Source organism: Danio rerio, chromosome 3 (assembly GCF_049306965.1).
Source record: "Danio rerio strain Tuebingen ecotype United States chromosome 3, GRCz12tu, whole genome shotgun sequence".
In the NCBI taxonomy this organism is placed as follows: domain Eukaryota; kingdom Metazoa; phylum Chordata; class Actinopteri; order Cypriniformes; family Danionidae; genus Danio; species Danio rerio.
In genome coordinates this window covers 28,422,405-28,440,208 of record NC_133178.1, presented here as the reverse complement: position 1 = coordinate 28,440,208, position 17,804 = coordinate 28,422,405, and the positions used below count along the sequence as shown (strand labels likewise).

The 17,804-nt window shown below is 32.1% G+C and overlaps 2 protein-coding genes and 1 long non-coding RNA gene across 19 annotated transcripts in view; 1 reads left to right on the top strand and 2 right to left on the bottom strand.

Annotated features, from left to right (window-relative positions):
* LOC101886115 (uncharacterized) overlaps positions 1-4,578 on the bottom strand; it is a 22,761-nt gene extending 18,183 nt beyond the window's left edge. For 8 of the 16 annotated variants that reach the window (XR_012401023.1, XR_012401027.1, XR_012401028.1 and 5 more), the window contains exon 1: positions 4,464-4,578. The gene's annotated coding sequence lies outside the window, so the exon portion shown is untranslated. The remainder of the gene's footprint in view (positions 1-4,463) is intronic. The other 8 variants (XR_012401024.1, XR_012401032.1, XR_012401033.1 and 5 more) reach the window with 1 other exon arrangement.
* Positions 3,583-17,804, top strand: apol (apolipoprotein L). 2 transcript variants are annotated; one of them, XM_001339206.10, is made up of 5 exons: positions 3,583-3,884; positions 12,617-13,204; positions 13,333-13,368; positions 16,350-16,448; positions 16,537-17,804. In XM_001339206.10, the coding sequence occupies exons 1-5, from the start codon at positions 3,874-3,876 to the stop codon at positions 17,477-17,479; spliced, it is 1,677 nt and encodes a 558-aa protein (XP_001339242.2). In that variant the 5' UTR covers positions 3,583-3,873; the 3' UTR covers positions 17,480-17,804. The 2 variants fall into 2 exon arrangements, with proteins under 2 accessions (XP_001339242.2, XP_073800645.1); XM_073944544.1 differs by lacking the exon at positions 3,583-3,884 and adding an exon at positions 11,478-11,520.
* Positions 11,005-11,703, bottom strand: LOC110437798 (uncharacterized). The gene is made up of 2 exons (XR_660399.4): positions 11,407-11,703; positions 11,005-11,191 (listed from the first exon to the last, which is right to left on the bottom strand). It is a non-coding gene; the product is annotated as an uncharacterized lncRNA (long non-coding RNA).

The following is a 17,804-nucleotide window of genomic DNA, read 5'->3' as shown; positions in this document are numbered from 1 at the left end:
ATGTTCTGGATCACATGGGTATTAAAATGATTTAGTGAGGTTATTTAATAAGTACAAAACCTTTATGTTATTTACAATACACTAGCATTCTACCACTACTATACCTGCCAGATGTACTAAATATGTCCCACAAACTGAAATATGGCTATGACTTCTCATCCTTTTCCTGTATAGGAAGTGGCTTTGCACATTTTACATGAAGCTCTAGAAATACGTTATGGGGACTTGATTTGATTATAAGCCTTCAGTTTCAGTGGTGTAAAGTAACGCATTACAAATGCTCTAATTACTGTAATTGAGTAGTTTTTCTCATCATATTGAACTGGCTGCTTTGTAAATGCAGCAAACTATTAGGAAGCATTAAAAGTGTCTGAAAAGATGTCCAAAATCTTTACACACAATGATTGAGAGACTGTTCAGGGGTCACCAATCTCGGTCCTGGAGGGCCGGTGTCCCTGCAGGTTTTAGCTCCAACTTGCTTCAACACACCTGCCTGGATGTTTCAAGTATACCTAGTAAGACCTTGATTAGCTTGTTCAGGTGTGTTTGATTAGGGCTGGAGCTAAAATCTGCAGGACACCGGCCCTCCAGGAACAAGTTTGGTGACCACTGGTTTAGATGCATATCACTGATGAGAAGATGACGCATGACTTAAACAGTCTAAAACAGTAAATGCACTACAGAATATTACGTTTACACTCACACAAACACAAATTGCATGTAAATGCATCAGTTTTTTACAGCATAATACTCAATACTCTTGAGTACTTTAAAAGGGCTAATTTTTACTTAGAGTAATATTTACAGCACATACTTTTACTCTTGCACTACATTTTTTGGCAAGTAATGGAACTTTTACCTGAGTAGGATATTTCAGTAATCATTCCAGCACTGTTCAGTTTAACACCGAGTTAAAAACAATAACACAAAGTGTGTTTTGTGCGTTCACTGTAAATAAGGCTGATTTTAAAAAAGTACTAAAAGTGCTTAATTGGCTTAAAAGTTCCATATAGCACATATCTTGAAAGGGGGTTGTGTGAAATCTGACTTTTTAAGCATGTTACAACTAACCCTTCGTCTGTTACAACTTGCCCCGCAGGTGGGGTAAATAGTAACATTTTTACTCCTTACACTTTTGGCAAGGCAAGGCAAGTTTTTTTAAATAGCACATTTCATACACAATTGTAATTCAACAAACTTTACATAAACAAGAATTAAAGAAACAAGAAAATAATAAATAAAATAATAACAAATTATTTAAACTGGTAAGAACAGATTAAAATGTGTTAAATCAGGTTATAAAAAAATGAAAAAGAAGAGAAAAACATTATAGTGTGATCTGTGGGATGTAGCACAGGGCTCATTTAGTAAAGGCACAGCTAAACAGAAGTGTTTTCAGTCTGGATTTAAATGGCCCTATTGTTGGAGCACATCTAAACATTTCTGGAAGTTGATTCCAGCAGCAGGAGGAGTATACTGAAGGCGGATTCACCCTGCTTTGAACTCTTGGAATTTCTAACTTACTTGATCCTAATGATCTGAGTGTTCTGGTAGTTTTGTATTCAGTGAGCATATCTGTAATGTATTGAGGCCCTAGACCATTTATTGATTTATAAACAAGTAATTATATTTTAAAATCTATTCTGAATGTAACTCAGAGCCAGTGTAAAGACCCGAGGACAGGTGTAATGTGGTATGATTTTCTAATTCTGGTTAGAATTCTGGCCACAGTGTTCTGGATGAGCTACAACTCTCTGACTGTTTTTTTTGGGAAGGCCGGTGAGGAGTTTGTTACAGTAATTCACCCTGCTGCTGATAAAACCATGAACAAGTTTCTCTATAGTCCTCACTGGAAACAAAGCATCTAATTCTTGCAATACTGCAAAGAAACCATAGGTCTGGCGATCATACTATCAGTGCTCATTTGTAGGGGAGGCTTGTGTGTTGTTGATTTAAAAAAAAAATTGGTTTATCTAACCCCATTACTTTGTTCATTATTTGGCCAAAACAAAAAGTGTAACTTTGTCCCCACTCTCCCCTATAGAACAAAAACAACAAAAGTTTTAGATGTTACTCCACTCTTACATTTTTAGCTAGGAATTCACTTGGGGCAAAATGGTTTAAACTAGGCATGGGCCAGTATGAGTTTCTGACTGTATAAATATCATGGTTTTACAGTGTCACAGTATTATGATTACTGCTCTAAAATATATTATTTTTAAATGTCTGGGTAACCAACAACAACTTTCCCTCTATTGAAAACAATATATTTTATTTCAGGAAACATTTGGAACAGTAATAATGTCAGGCTAAATATTTAAAATAAATAATTGACTTCTGCTGTCTTCATTAGTTTCAAAAACACAGATTTCTTTACAAAACATACCCCTTACAAATACCTTAGAAATGATATAACAGAACATTTTAGCGGTTTTAAAACCTTGACTTTTGCAAATCACTGTAAACCTTGAAACTGGTTATCATCCCATGCCTAGTTGAAACCACATTATTTGCAGGACATATATGGCATCTTTAATCCTTTCCCTAACTAAACAAATAACAAGCAGTGAATCCCAAATGGCATACTGTATAGCCTATCACTCTCTTAAAAGAGTGAAAACAATCATCCAAACTGCACTGGTCAAAACTGGCCACTTTGAAGTGCTCTCAGAATGAAAGATTTCAAGGGCACAAGTGATGGATACTTCAGGCCTCCATGAATGCAGAAAAGTTGTTTGGTGTCAAACATTGTGTTCTATTCAGAAAGGCTCATTCCTATGCACTATCCTTTCATCCTAACCTTTTAAAGCTGGGTAAAGCCTTCAAATGCGAAGATTAGGCCAAAGGGATGAGCCCCTCTGAATAGAATACAGTGTAGTTGGAGAAACTCGAAAGATCTTTTCTCGTACAGTTGTTCAATGGTGACCTCATGTGGACACTGCGCATACCTTAAGAAAACAAATTAAATATATTTGCAATATGCAATTTTTTATGTGTTATACATATGATTTTAAGTAAACTGGGCTATTGCTGTTATTTTTATTGTTATTAATATTATTTTACTTTTCATTTGAAAAAGGCAATCCTGTTAACAAAGTGTGTCGGGATCTAAAAAGATGGGTACCCTCTCATTGAACAGCATAATTATTCAAGAGTAAAGTAATCATTCATTCATTAGTCCCTTTATTAATTTGGGGTCGCCACAGCGGAATTAACCGTCAATTTAGCATATGTTTTGCGCAGCGGATGCCCTTCTAGCCGCAATCCATCACTGGGAAAAAGTATGTAAAAATATCAAATTGTGCACAAAATTTCATGGCTGGTTGCTTACACCGCAATATGGACATTTATAATGTTTGTACTTTTTTTAACATTTATATCTCATATGGAACTATTTAAAAGTATTTAATATTTACATAATTTATCTTTGCATAGCATCAGTGAGCGTTTAAAACCAAGCCACACTTTTCACGAGAATGAATTTTTTTAAAAAAAATCTGAAAACATATTTCCCAAAACCAGGACATCCCTAACTGCATGAGGTTCAACGCCCTCTTATGGACTGAACAAACGCATGACGCTAAAAGCCATGTGAGCACAGGAATGTCTGACGGAGTCATCAGCAGCACAGCCATACAATGCGCCTTTATATTGTCTTTGGCTGATGGCGACTGATAACATTCAACGTGGAACTATTTTTCGTGAGAGAAGCAAGTTGGGATTTGATTGACGCAGAATTCTTGGTTACAGGCGGAGCAACTGAAATGGAGAAAAGAAACCGAAACCTAAGTCTCCTCCATTATAAACAAAAGATTTACCTGTAGTTTTCTTTACTCAGTCTAGCAGGTTTACATCGGCATAGCAGGCTGTACGATGGACAGCAGGTGAGTAGCCTGTTATTTTATATAAGTAATATTTTAGATCGAAGTTGTTTGTTTGCTGCCATATGTTAAAGTTACTTAAATGTAATTTATCTGTCAACAATTGGGCTAAATTTTTGAGTTTGTTTTCCTGTTAAACAAACACGAAGATAATATGACATTGTTGTTGGGTAAATTCAGCCATTAACTTTAACTGTATTTTTGGTTAATATGGATGTCAATAGCTGTTTTTTTCCAACATTCTTCAGATTCTCTTTTAATGTGTTGAACAGAAGAAATAAATTCTTAAAGGTTGATTGTTTATGAGTAAATTGTGTGGAAATGTACATTTTGAGTGAACAATCCCTTAACTTAGATAAGTCATTTCAGAGTGAAATCCTTGAGTTCGTTTATAACCAGATGAAGGAGCTTAACTTTTGTCCATCAGATGAGATAAGTTATATAACAAAACAACAACAACAGCAACACAGAAAGCAGAAAAACTAGATAGAAGTAAAGTTGGTTTTATATTCGCACATTCCGACCTCTGCGTTCAATAAGTTTGTTAATCAGCAAGTAAAGAATCCAAATTCAATTATTTACCGTTGTAGTCGATTATGAGCAAAATGTACGCCACACTTTTCTGTCAAACTCAGCGTTTTAAAGGAGTAGAAAAACACGCTTACCTCTATGAAGGAGGTGACGTCATCGCTTTTTTGAGGGACCGTCTACAAACTATCAGTTTGTAAAATCAAGCTGCCAACGTTCACTGTCTATAGTAAGCCTACTACTTAATCTTAATAAAATCATCTGCAAACAATATATCACAGACATGTTTATGTATACATTATATTAAAACAATTTAAAAACATAAAACCTTTAGAATAGACTTAGTAATTTAGAATAGTATATTAGTATAGAATAGTAATTTTATACACTGATTTTTGAGTTATGATTAATGTATATACACTTTACACAAGTATACATGTTCATGTGTAATATGAATAACTATATATGTTTTTTCCCCTCTTCTTTTTCCTAATTATTTACAGATTGTACGCAAGCAAAAGATGGCCAGATTGAGACTTGTGAACTTCACCACTGGCTCCCTCCTTTAAAATGTTACTCTGCTGAAGTACATGTGAATAAAAAAATATTTTCAAGACAGCAAATAACAGTGTCATGAAATGAGTTCGGCTCATGTGGACGAAAAGAGTCCAAAATGAGAATCTATGCATTTGGGGATTTACAATGCTATTATTCACTTTGGAATGTTTTTTTTTTTTACTTGCATGTATTTGCACAATATTTTTATACATAATTGCCACATATTACATAGTAATGTAATAAGTTGTACTTTCATTACATATTAAGTGAGATTCTTGCCAATGTTTGTTTCATGTCCCATGTGTCAATATAGAGCTGCACTAGGAAGACCAGCAGACCTTTTGTAATTTGTGTTTGTAATCAATGTAATTGCATGATAAAATGATGAAATGGGAGATGTAATGGATTTATTCTTAAATTATCATTGTGTATGAAGTGTGCTTTTTAAATAAACTTGTTTTGAAATGCAAGAAAAATACTATAAAAATATGCTTATAAATATTCTTATAAATTCATATACAAGATATATTTATGAAAAGCTACTTGTGAGTGATAGATAATATAATTATTGATTTCTGATGTTAATTTGTTGATGTTACAATGGTTGGACTTAAAGAAATTAAGACATCTACATCCACAATGAACACTACAGAAAATATGCACACAAATATTAATATAAATTATTTTACAACATATATTTATGAAAATGTACTTGTGAGTGATAGATAATATAATTATTGATGTCTGATATTAATTTATTGATCCTACAATAATTGTAAAGCAAGATATTAGGATATCTGCATTTACCATGAAAAAAACAAACTGTGGAAAATATGCTTACAATTATCAATATAATTTTTTTTACAAAATATATTTATGAAAAGCTACTTGTGAGTCATAGATAATATTATTACTGATGGCTGGATTTAATTTCTTTATCCTACATTTATTTCATGAAAAACACTACAGAAATTATGCTTATAAATATTAATATTAATTCATATCTAACATACATTTATTAAACGGTGCTTGTGAGTTTTAGATAATATTATTAATGATGTCTAATTTAATTTGTTGCTCCTACAACATTTGGACATTAGAAAATTAAGATTTTTACATTTACAATGAAAAAAACACACTACAGAAATTATGTGCACATAAAAATGAATATAAATTAATGCAAACCATATATTTATCAAAATGTGCTTGTTAGTGATAGACAATATAATTATTGATGCCTGATGTTTATTTGCTGACCCTACAATGATTTTAAAACACAATATTAACATATTTACAATCATTAAAAACACACACTGCAGAAATTATGAACACAAATTTTAATATAAATTAATATACATTATATATTTATGAAAAGCTTCTTGTGAGTGATAGACAATATTACTGCTGATGTCTGATATTAGTTTGTTGATGCTACAATTATTGTGAAACAAGATATTTACATTCACACTGAAAAACACACACTACAGTAAATATTCACACAAATATTAATATAATTTTTTTATGACATATATTTCTCAAAAGGTACTTGTGAGTGATAGATAATATTATTACTGATGTCTGATAGCAATTTGTTGATCCTACAATGATTGGACATTAAGAAGTTAAGTTATTTACATTCACTATGAAAATCATACACTAAAAAAATATGGTCGTAAATATTCATTTAAATTATGTTACACCATATATTTCTCCACAAATTTTTATGAGTTATACACAATAATATTACTGATGTCTGATGTTAATTTGTTAATCCTACATTGATTGTAAAACAAGATATAAGGATATTTACATTCACTGAAAAACATAAACTACTGATATTATGATCACAAATATTTATATAAATTCATTTACAACATATAAACATATATAAAAAGGTACTTGTAAGTGATAGACAATATGATAACCGATGGCTAATTTCAATTTGTTGATGCTACAATGATTGGACACTGTATGTGTTGTTCATTGTTTTAACTGTTTTGTTACATTGTAATTACAACTATAGGTTCATATTTTGCTAATTGTAGAAACATGTACTTGTGACTGATAGACAATATTATTACTGATGGCTGATTTTAATTTGTTGATCCTACAATGATTGGACAACAAGCTATTAACATATTTAAATTCACTGTGAAAAACACACACTACAGAAATTATGTGCATAAATATTAATAATAGTTAATGTAGACCATATATTTCTCAAAAATTACGTGTGAGTGATAGACAATATTACTGCTGATGGCTGATTTTAATTAGTTAATCCTACAATGATTGTGGAACAAAATATTAAGATATCTGTGTTTACTGTAAAAAACATATGCTGTGGAAAATATGCTTATAATTATCAATATAAATTTATTTGCAAGATATATTTATGAAAAGCTTCTTGTGAGTGATAGACAATATTACTGCTGATGTCTGATAATAGTTTGTTAATGCTACAATTATTGTGAAACAAGATATTAAGATATCAACGTTTACCATGAAAAATATGTACTATAGAAAATATGCTTATAAAAAATTATATTAAATTGTTTGCAACACGTATTTATATAAGGCTACTTGTGAGTGATAGGGGATATCATGACTGATGTTTGATGTTCAATTGTTGATGCTACAGTGATTGGACAACAAAATATTAAGATATTTACATTCACTGTGATGAAAAACACTACAGAAATTATGCTTATAAATATGAATATAAATTCATTTACAACATATAGTTGTGAAAATGTACTTGAGAGTAATAGATAATATACTTATTGATGTCTGATTTTAATTTGTTAATCCTACAATGATTTTGGAAAAAAAAAAAAAACTTGATAGAAAATATGCTTTAAAAGTTCACCATATAATTGCTGTGCACATTAGTAAAATAATTGATGTGAGTACAACATAAAATGAAGACTCATGTGGGAAAAAATTTTGCTTAAACTAATATATTTTAAAGTACTTTTTTACACCTGTAAATGTATAGAAGATTGATTATAGGCAAACTTAAATAATACGAGAAAAATATTGAAATAAATAAATATTATACGTAAAACAATTGATGTCACCACAACATGAAGATTGATGTGGGAAAAATTGGTTAAATTACAATGTATAAAAAACATAATTTTATATTTTTAAATAAAAAGATTAAATACATGCAGTGGTTGTAAGCAAACTTAAAAAAATACAAAATAATATTGAAAGAGATGTTATTAGTAAAAGAAATGATGAGTACACTAGACTAGAACATGTAGACAAATGCTGGAAAAATTATGCTAATAAAAAATATTTTTATTAAGTCATTCATTTATTTTCTTTTCAGCTTAGTTTTTATTAATCCGGGGTCGCCACAGCGGAATGAACCGCCAACTTATCCAGCAAGATTTTATGCAGCGGATGCCCTTCCAGCCACAACCCATCTCTGGGAAACTATTTTTATATATATTTAAAAAAAAAAACACACATTCATGACTTTGACTTTAGGCTAACATAAAAAGTAACAAAAATACTTATAATATTCTTTAAATAAGTTATACGAGTACAACAAAAATAAAGATTCATGCTTGAAATCAATACCACCATTACCACCACCATTGAAATATTATTTTACTATTGTGCACAAGAATTATTAAGGTGGACTTTTAAAGCATATTTTCTATAGTGTTTTTTTTTTAATTGTAAAATATATTAATATCTTGTTTCAAAATCATTGTAGGATTAACAAATTAAAATCAGACATCAATAAGTATATTATCTATTACTCTCAAGTACATTTTCACAACTATATGTTGAATTTATATTCATATTTATAAGCATAATTTCATAATTAATTAAGCATAATTAATTGTGTTTTTCATCACAGTGAATGTAAATATCTTAATATTTTGTTGTCCAATCACTGTAGCATCAACAATTGAACATCAAACATCAGTCATGATATCCCCTATCACTCACAAGTAGCCTTATATAAATACGTGTTGCAAACAATTTAACATTAATTTTTATAAGCATATTTTCTACAGTACATATTTTTCATGGTAAACGTTGATATCTTAATATCTTGTTTCACAATAATTGTAGCATCAACAAACTAATATCAGACATCAGCAGTAATATTGTCTATCACTCACAAGAAGCTTTTCATAAATATATCTTGCAAATAAATTTATATTGATAATTATAAGCATATTTTCCACAGCATATGTTTTTTTATAGTAAACGCAGATGTCTTAATATGTTGTTGTGAAATCATTGTAGGATAAAGAAATAAATATCAGACATCAGTCATAATATTATCTATCACTCACAAGTACTTTTAGAGAAATATATGGTGTAAAAAAATTCATTAATATTTATGATCATAATTGCTGTAGTGTGTCTTTTTCATAAATGTAAATATCTTAATATCTTGTTTTTAGCGTCAACAAACTATTATCAGACATCAGCAGTAATATTGTCTATCACTCACAAGAAGCTTTTCATAAATATATAATGTATATTAATTTATATTAAAATTTGTGTTCATAATTTCTGCAGTGTGTGTTTTTAATGATTGTAAATATGTTAATATTGTGTTTTAAAATCATTGTAGGGTCAGCAAATAAACATCAGGCATCAATAATTATATTGTCTATCACTCACAATCACATTTTGATAAATATATGGTTTGCATTAATTTATATTCATTTTTATGTGCACATAATTTCTGTAGTGTGTTTTTTTCATTGTAAATGTAAAAATCTTAATTTTCTAATGTCCAAATGTTGTAGGAGCAACAAATTAAAATTAGACATCGTTAATAATATTATCTATAACTCACAATGACCTTTTTATAAATATATCCTGTACATTAATTAATATGCTTTATTTATGCAAATAATTTCTGTAGTGTGTGTTTCATTGTGAATGTAAACATCCTGATATCTTGTTTCACAATCATTGTAGGGTCAGCAAATGAACATCGGACATCAGTAATACTATTGTCTATCACTCACAAGCACCGTTTAATAAATGTATGTTAGATATGAATTAATATTAATATTTAAAAGCATAATTTCTGTAGTGTTTTTTTTTATGAATCTAAATATCTTAATATCTTGTTGTGAAATAAATGTAGGATAAAGAAATTAAATCCAGCCATCAGTAATAATATTATCTATGACTCACAAGTAGCTTTTCATAAATATATTTTGTAAAAAAAAAACTATATTGATAATTATAAGCATTTTTTCCTCAGTTTTTTTTTTTCATGGTAAATGCAGATATCCTAATATCTTGCTTTACAATTATTGTAGGATCAACAAATTAATATCAGACATCAATAATTATATTATCTATCACTCACAAGTACATTTTCATAAATATATGTTGAGAAATAATTTATATTAATATTTGTTTGCATATTTTCTGTAGTGTTTTTCATTGTGGATGTAGATGTCTAAATTTCTTAAAGTCCAACCATTGTAGTGTCAACAAATTAATATTAGGCATCAGTAATAATATTGTGTATCACTCATAAGTAGCTTTTCATAAATATATCTTGTAAATAAATTTATATTGATAATTCTAATCATATTTTCTACAGTATGTTTTTCATGTTAAACACAGATATCGTAATATCTTGTTGTTCAATCATTTTAGGATTAACAAATTAATATCAGACATCAGTCATAATATCCCCTATCACTCACAAGCACTTTTTGAGAAAAATATGGTGTGAAATTTTTTATTAATAATTGTGAGCATAATTTCTGTAGTGTTTTTCATGAATGTAAATATCTTAATATTTTGTTGTGAAATAATTGTAGCATCAACAAATTAATGTCAGACATCTGTAATAATAATATCTATCACTCACAAGTAAGTTTGGAGAAATATATGTTCTACAATAGTTTATAGTAATATTTTAGAGCATAATTTCTGTAGTGTTTGTTTTTCATTGTGTATGTAAATGTGTAATTTTTTTTGTTGTCCAATCATTGTAGGATCAACAAATTATAATGATCATAATAAATGCACACTATTTATGATATAATGATAGTTTAATGTACAACAACATGTCATAAACAGAAAAAACAGAAATGACAGTGTTACAATATTTAGTTAAGACAATGGGTAAGACAGAGGTAAGGAAAACAGCAGGGCACAGGTTGCATGCATGTTCTGCAGGGTCCACAGATGTTGATGTGCACAGGCCATGATTTCAAAACCTATTTAAACAAATCAAATGACAAGGTTACATATAAATCAGAAACAAAAAATTGTGTGTATGTATATATATATATATATATATATATATATATATATATATATATATATATATATATATATATATATATATATATATATATATATATAAAATTACATGAAATATATTAATCAATAAAAACATGTCATTGTAATGCAAAATGTAAGTGATGTGTACCGTTATAGTAATTGGCTGAATTCCTTTTGTTCGTTTTTCAACAACCTGAGAACTTTTGACTCGGTCCCTTTGTTGTTTTTCACGCGATATTGAATATTCGGTCTGAAATCGCATGTAAGTAACACTTCAAACAACACTAGCATGATTTCTTTGACCATGAACGCTGTTGTAGTTTGATAATAGTTGTCTGCTAGTGTGATTTCGCTATTTGGAATTTGCAAACAATAGTTTTCTAATATTTTATTAGGGGAGCGTAAGTGCGAATGTGCAAATATAAAACCAACTTTACTTCTATAAAAACTAGTTAGTTAATTTTTAATTTCTGTGCCTATTCTTGCATTGTTTTTGTTAGGTCTTAAAACCAATTTAAATTGTATGAAGCTTTGAGTCGACTAACACATTTTTAAAGTGTATTTGTAATATTTTCCTTATATATATATATACATTAGTTTAAAATGGATGTAATGGTTCTAAACTTGGGTGTTAACATTTTTTTGTCCACAAACAAACAAACAAACAAACAAACAAACAAACAAACAAACAATGTGGCTTAGACTGTAATTATTGAATATAGTTTTCCAGTGTGTCCTCTTTATAATCCTCCTGAGCATCCTGGAATTAAAAAAAACAAACAAACATTGCTGTATTTATCTAAAATAGACGTCAAACATTGTTATCAGTGAGAAGCCGAATTTATGACCAAAGACTACGTAATTCTTGAAAGAATTGTTGAGATAGACTGATGATTAGCTGATACTATGCTAAATGCATAAAATCTATTTGACAAAAATGATCACCATAGACATTTAGGTCAATATACTTTCAAAATCCGAGTTTTCAATATCAGCTTCATGATTGTTTACATTTGAAACATTTGGTGACACAGTTGGCATGAATTTATGTGATTGCAAAATATTGCGAAAGTTAGAGCAAAACCCAACAGTGTATTGCAGTAAACGCGATGCAACAAACTGTTGTCACGAACCTAACCTAGATATTATCACAAAAGGGAACTTCAGCTCTCTTGTTTTGCATGACTGTAGGGCAACCTAAAATCTGCCCTGCCCATTCAGAATGAGCTGCTAGTTATGTTAAGATATAATATCATATATTATACATATTTTGAAATGCTTTAATCACATAATTATGTGCTCTGATTAAATATATTATTGATTTCTAACAAATTTTGCTGTTTTGATTCTTGAAACAGAGAAGAACTACAGCATCTCCTCTCCGAGTATGTCGAAAACACTCTAAACTACATCCAGACAGTGAGAGACTTCTGCGACAAGCAACCAAAATGGACCCTTCAGAGAGAGACAGAGCTGGAGAACATGAGAGACATCAAGGACCAAGCAGACCAAGTCAGTCTGAAGTTTGACCACGTTCAGCGCTCCGAGAACAAGTTCAAGGCTTTCGGGGAATTCCTGTGGAGTGGTTTAACTCAGGTCACAGCTGAGTCCAGATATCAGGAGCTGGAGAAGAATCTGGGTGCCGTCCTGAAGGACACCCTCGAGGGGCTAGAGAAACTTGACCACTTTCTGGATGCAGTGGAGAAGCTTAGAGTCACATCGCTGTTTGTGTTCACCGGACGAAGCTTCTTGCCAAAAGGAGTGAGTCCAGAGAGTGTGCGATCGGTCATCACAGCTGCCAGGATGGCTTCTCCTCTTCTAATTCACTTCAAACGAAATGCAGAAACCTTTTTCCTTCCTTCACTCAGTAATCTGGATGTCCTGACCTTTCAGCTGGACAAATACATACGAATCACAGAACAGATTTGTGAGAGGATTGAGAAAAAGTTAGTACTTGAATTCATTTGTTTTACTTATTTGATTGACACAGGGTAGCAAATCATCTTAGTGGCAATTTCAAAGTAAACTGGTAAATTTCATTATTATTGCATTATTTTTTTTTCCTGTCTTACAGATCCAAGAGTTTTTTGTGGTTTGAAGATGTCTATAGGTAAGTGTTCTAAATCATACAATTAAGAAAAAAAAAAACAATAAGAGAAGATGAGGAAAGATTCAAACATCATAATTCACAGAGGTGTATGAACATATTAATACAAGTGAGTATTGTGACGCTACACTACCTGACAAAAGTCTTGCTGCCTTTTAGGAACAACAAATAATAAATTTGACTTCTAGTTGATCATTTGGTATCAGAAGTGGCTTATATGAGAGGCAAATGCCTCTTGATTACGCTTATTTACCAAAATAAAATATGATAATGCCTTGATTTTTAATTATTTAATTAGGTCAGAAAGGTCTAACTTTGCTTAGACAAAAGTCTTGTCACTAACAGAAACAATGTACAATATAGAATATAAAGTCATGGTGCAGTGAGAAAAGAATTAATATTGTGTATGACTCCCATGAACTTGGAGGACTGCATCCATACATCTCTGCAATGGCTCGAATAACTTATTAATAAAGTCATCTGGAATGGCAAAGAAAGTGCTCTTGCAGGACTCTCAGTTGTCAGGACTCTCATCTTCAATGCCTCCTCCTTCATCTTACCCCAGACATGCTCAATAATGTTCATATCTGGTGACTGGGTTGGCCAATCCTGGAGCATCTTGACCTTCTTTGCTTTCAGGAACCTTGATGTGGAGGCTGAAGTATGAGGAGGAGCGCTACCCTGCTAAAGAATTTGCCCTCTCCTGTGGTCCTCCTCAGGCTATTGATGTTGCCATCCACTCTGCAGATCTCTCACACACCCCCATACTGAATGTAACCCCAAACCATGATTTTTCCTTCACCAAACTTGACTGGTTTCTGTGAGAGTCTTAGGTCTATGCGGGTTTTAATAGGTCTTTTATAGTATCTATGATGATTAGGATGCAGTTCAACAGATGATTCATCTAAAATCCACCTTCTGCCACTTTTCCAAATGATCAACTAGAAGTCAAGTTATTATTTGTTGCTCTTACAACTGGGATAAACGACTTTTGTCAGGTATTGTATGCTTGGTGATCATGTATTCTCAAAAATTACTGTTTCAGCATTTATATAAGATTAATGCAAGTGACTTTATATTGGATTAAAGTAAAACTTTATGATGCCAGACGCACTGCTACTTACACTAAACATAAACTGTGACAGGAAGAGGCACAAGAATGCACTGCTATTATTAGCATTAGCAAATTAGCTTGTTAGTTGGTAATTAAAAGAAGCTGTAAAGTTGTACTAAAAACCACCACAGTACATATAGATAAGTTGTTTTTAAATTGTGAATTGTCTTTTCACGGAAGAAAGAAAGCACTAAAGGAGATCAATAACAGACATGTTGTTTGCAAAATCCATAATTTGAGGAACACTTTTTCTGAGAGTTGTGTTCAGGTGATGATATAAATAAATATATTTACTTTCCTCACAGTAAGAAAATAACACACAAATACGCAAAACGACAACAAAAACAGCAGTTAAGAAGAAATCTAATCATAGGGATATTGGTATCGTATGTTTGGACCAGCTCTGCAATTCAGCACTTCAGTCATGTCAAGATAATTAATATTTAACTTCAGAAAATAGATTGCTTCAATGTTAAGATCATAAAGTGGACAATTCACTTTCTGAAAAGTACATAGGTAAACGGTTATCAAGAAAAGCTTTATAGCAGGATGTAATACACACAGTGCATTCAGAAAGTTTTTAAAGCCCCCTTTTTCCCATGTTTTTTAATGTTACATCCATATTTTGAAAAGGATTGAGTTTATTATTTTTCCTAAAAAAACGTGAAAATACGCTTGCTTGAGATCTTTGCTAATTTCTTACAAATAAAAAATAAGATCAACAGTTTCACATGTTCATACTGTAACTAATTATAGTCTTTGGTCAGTACTTCGTTGAAGCACCTTTGACACTGGTTACAGCATAATGTCTTTTTTTAGCATGATGTTACAAGCTCGCCACACATTTTTTGTGCAGTTTTTCCTCATTCTTATTTGCAGTACCTCTCATGCTCCTTCAGGTTGGAAGGGGAGCGTGGTGTACAGCCATTTTGGATCTTTCCAGAGATGTTTAATCAGGTTCAGCTCTGGGCTCTAGGTGGACCACTAAACTACATTCACAGAGTTGTCATTTAGTTCCTCCTTTGTTAACTTGGCTGTGTGATTATGGTGGTTTTCCTGGTAAAAGATAGACATCACCCCGGACTTAGCTTGGTTTGTTCTCACGTGCACTCTTAACTGTGGAACATTATATAGATATGCTTTTCCTTAAGTGTACAATTGTGTGATATTTATGATTTTTATGCTCATTTTTTTCACATTGTCATTACTGGATATTGTCTGTAGAGGTTTGAGTAAAATAATGACTTCTAGATGCACTGTATATAACTGTTAACAATATTGATTTATTTTGTTTACCTAAATAATTCTACAAGCACTTTAATATATATTCTTTACCCAAAATAAACAAAAGGTTGTCCTCATATAATGTTGTATGTTACATGGACTTGGTAATGTATATATAATGAGCTCATTAAGATTTTCCCATTTAAAATTCTTCCTTCAAAATAGAAAATGGCAGCTTTGGAATACAGTCTGTCACAACCCCATATTGTGTTGCAATGCAAGATCTTTGACAGTACACAGACCAAAATAATCTATCATGACCTTTAGGCCAAATTAAGTGAATTGAGAAAGATATACGAGTATGGGTGGAAGGGGGATTCTTAAAGACGAAGATGACTGGAGTAGAAAGCTCTGGTAATTTATAGTGTGTCGGTAATCATCTGATTGGTACAAATATATGGAGCTAATGCAGTACCAGCTGTGTTTAATCAATAAATAAATAAACTATAAAATAAACCACACTTATTACAGTTTAACAGTAAATGTTTGGCATCTTTCCTCATCTTACCCTACAATGCAAGCACTTTCATTCCTTATGGTGTTTGAGATACAATAAGATTGTTAAACTTGTTAAAACTCTTTACAGTTGTAAAACGGGTGAACCTCTAGTGAAGTTCAGTTTGAACTTAAGTGAGGACTCCATGCAAAACATGCTCGATCATTTGAAGCAGTTGTGCAAAATAAGGTGAGACCTCTAGCTTTTTTTATTTGATCAGCTGCTTCTTTTTTGTCTTGAATGCCTGCTGTAAACAATATACACTTTTATTGTTTAGGATGGATCAGAACATCAGGCTGACCTTCATTTTTCAGGAACATGCTCAGCGCTTCATTGGTATATTCAGTCAGCGTTGCTCTAGAATGGAGCAGTTCCTGACAGATCTGGAGGAGAGCGCAGTTCAGCTGGACAGGATGAAGATGGGCGCCAGTATCTCCACTGTGGCTGGCAGTTCAGTAGGGGTGGCTGGAGGTGTTTTGTCCATCGTTGGTCTTGCTCTTGCCCCTGTAACAGCAGGGGTGTCATTGGCTCTTACACTGACAGGTGTTGGTCTTGGCGTGACCAGTGGTGTCAATGGTATAGTAACAGGCATCACTGAAGCAGCAGTCAACAACCATCATGGGAAAAATGCACAGAACATTTTTCAGAGATACATGGAGGATGTTGGGAAGATACTAGACTGTCTGGAGGTGGCCAGTAGTGAGGAGCGTTTGGAAGCTGTAGCAGCAATTGATACTGTAGATGTGTCTGCAGCAGGAAGGCTGATTGTGCGTGTTGGAGGAGTAGCCACATGTATTGATGCTATAGTAGATGGAGCTTCAGCTGTAACAGTGCTCAGAAGTGAAGAAGTGATTGCGACCGCAGCTAAGATCGGGCTACAGGAAGCACAGAGCGCTCGCAGCATTCCCAAACTAGCTGCAGATCTCCCTGACATTGGACAGCTGGCAAAGGGGACCCCCCTAGCACTTACAAAGTCTGCTAGAGCTGGATTTATCACTCTAAATGCCCTCTTTATTGGCCTAGATGCCATTTTTATTTGCAAAGAGAGCATAAGTCTGGCTAAGGGCAGTAAGAGTGATGCCTCTCAGCTCATCCGCTCCAGAGCAACTGTGTGGAAATCTGAGCTGGAGGCCTGGCAGAAGATCCATGATTCCTTATGCATTGGAATATGGAGATTTAGGAAGAGCCAGGAAGTGTTAGAGCAACTGTTTTTGCCATAAAATACTAAAACACTCAACAAGAGTTAGAATTAGCATCAAGCTTTTGCACTGAACGAGCAACTATTTAGAACTGCAATTAGACCTGCTCTTATAGAACGCTAGTCAGTTTAACTGCACAACACTTTCAGACTTGTTCGATATAACAATTTATGTCTGTAAAATAAAAGCAATAAGAAATATTCATGCACTAGCAATAAATGTTTTAAGAGTTAAAAATCAATGTACTGTGGATATACTGTAAGCTTAAAGCTGTTTATTCTGTGTATATGTTTTACATTGTAAAGTCAGCTGGAGTTTTGAATAAATGCAAATAACAGTGATAAAA

Excerpts from the sequence above, each read along its gene's own strand:
- apol (XM_001339206.10), top strand. Across the intron at positions 13,205-13,332 it reads TGTGAGAGGATTGAGAAAAA|ATCCAAGAGTTTTTTGTGGT; the intron begins GTTAGTACTTGA and ends CCTGTCTTACAG. Across the intron at positions 13,369-16,349 it reads TGGTTTGAAGATGTCTATAG|TTGTAAAACGGGTGAACCTC; the intron begins GTAAGTGTTCTA and ends AACTCTTTACAG.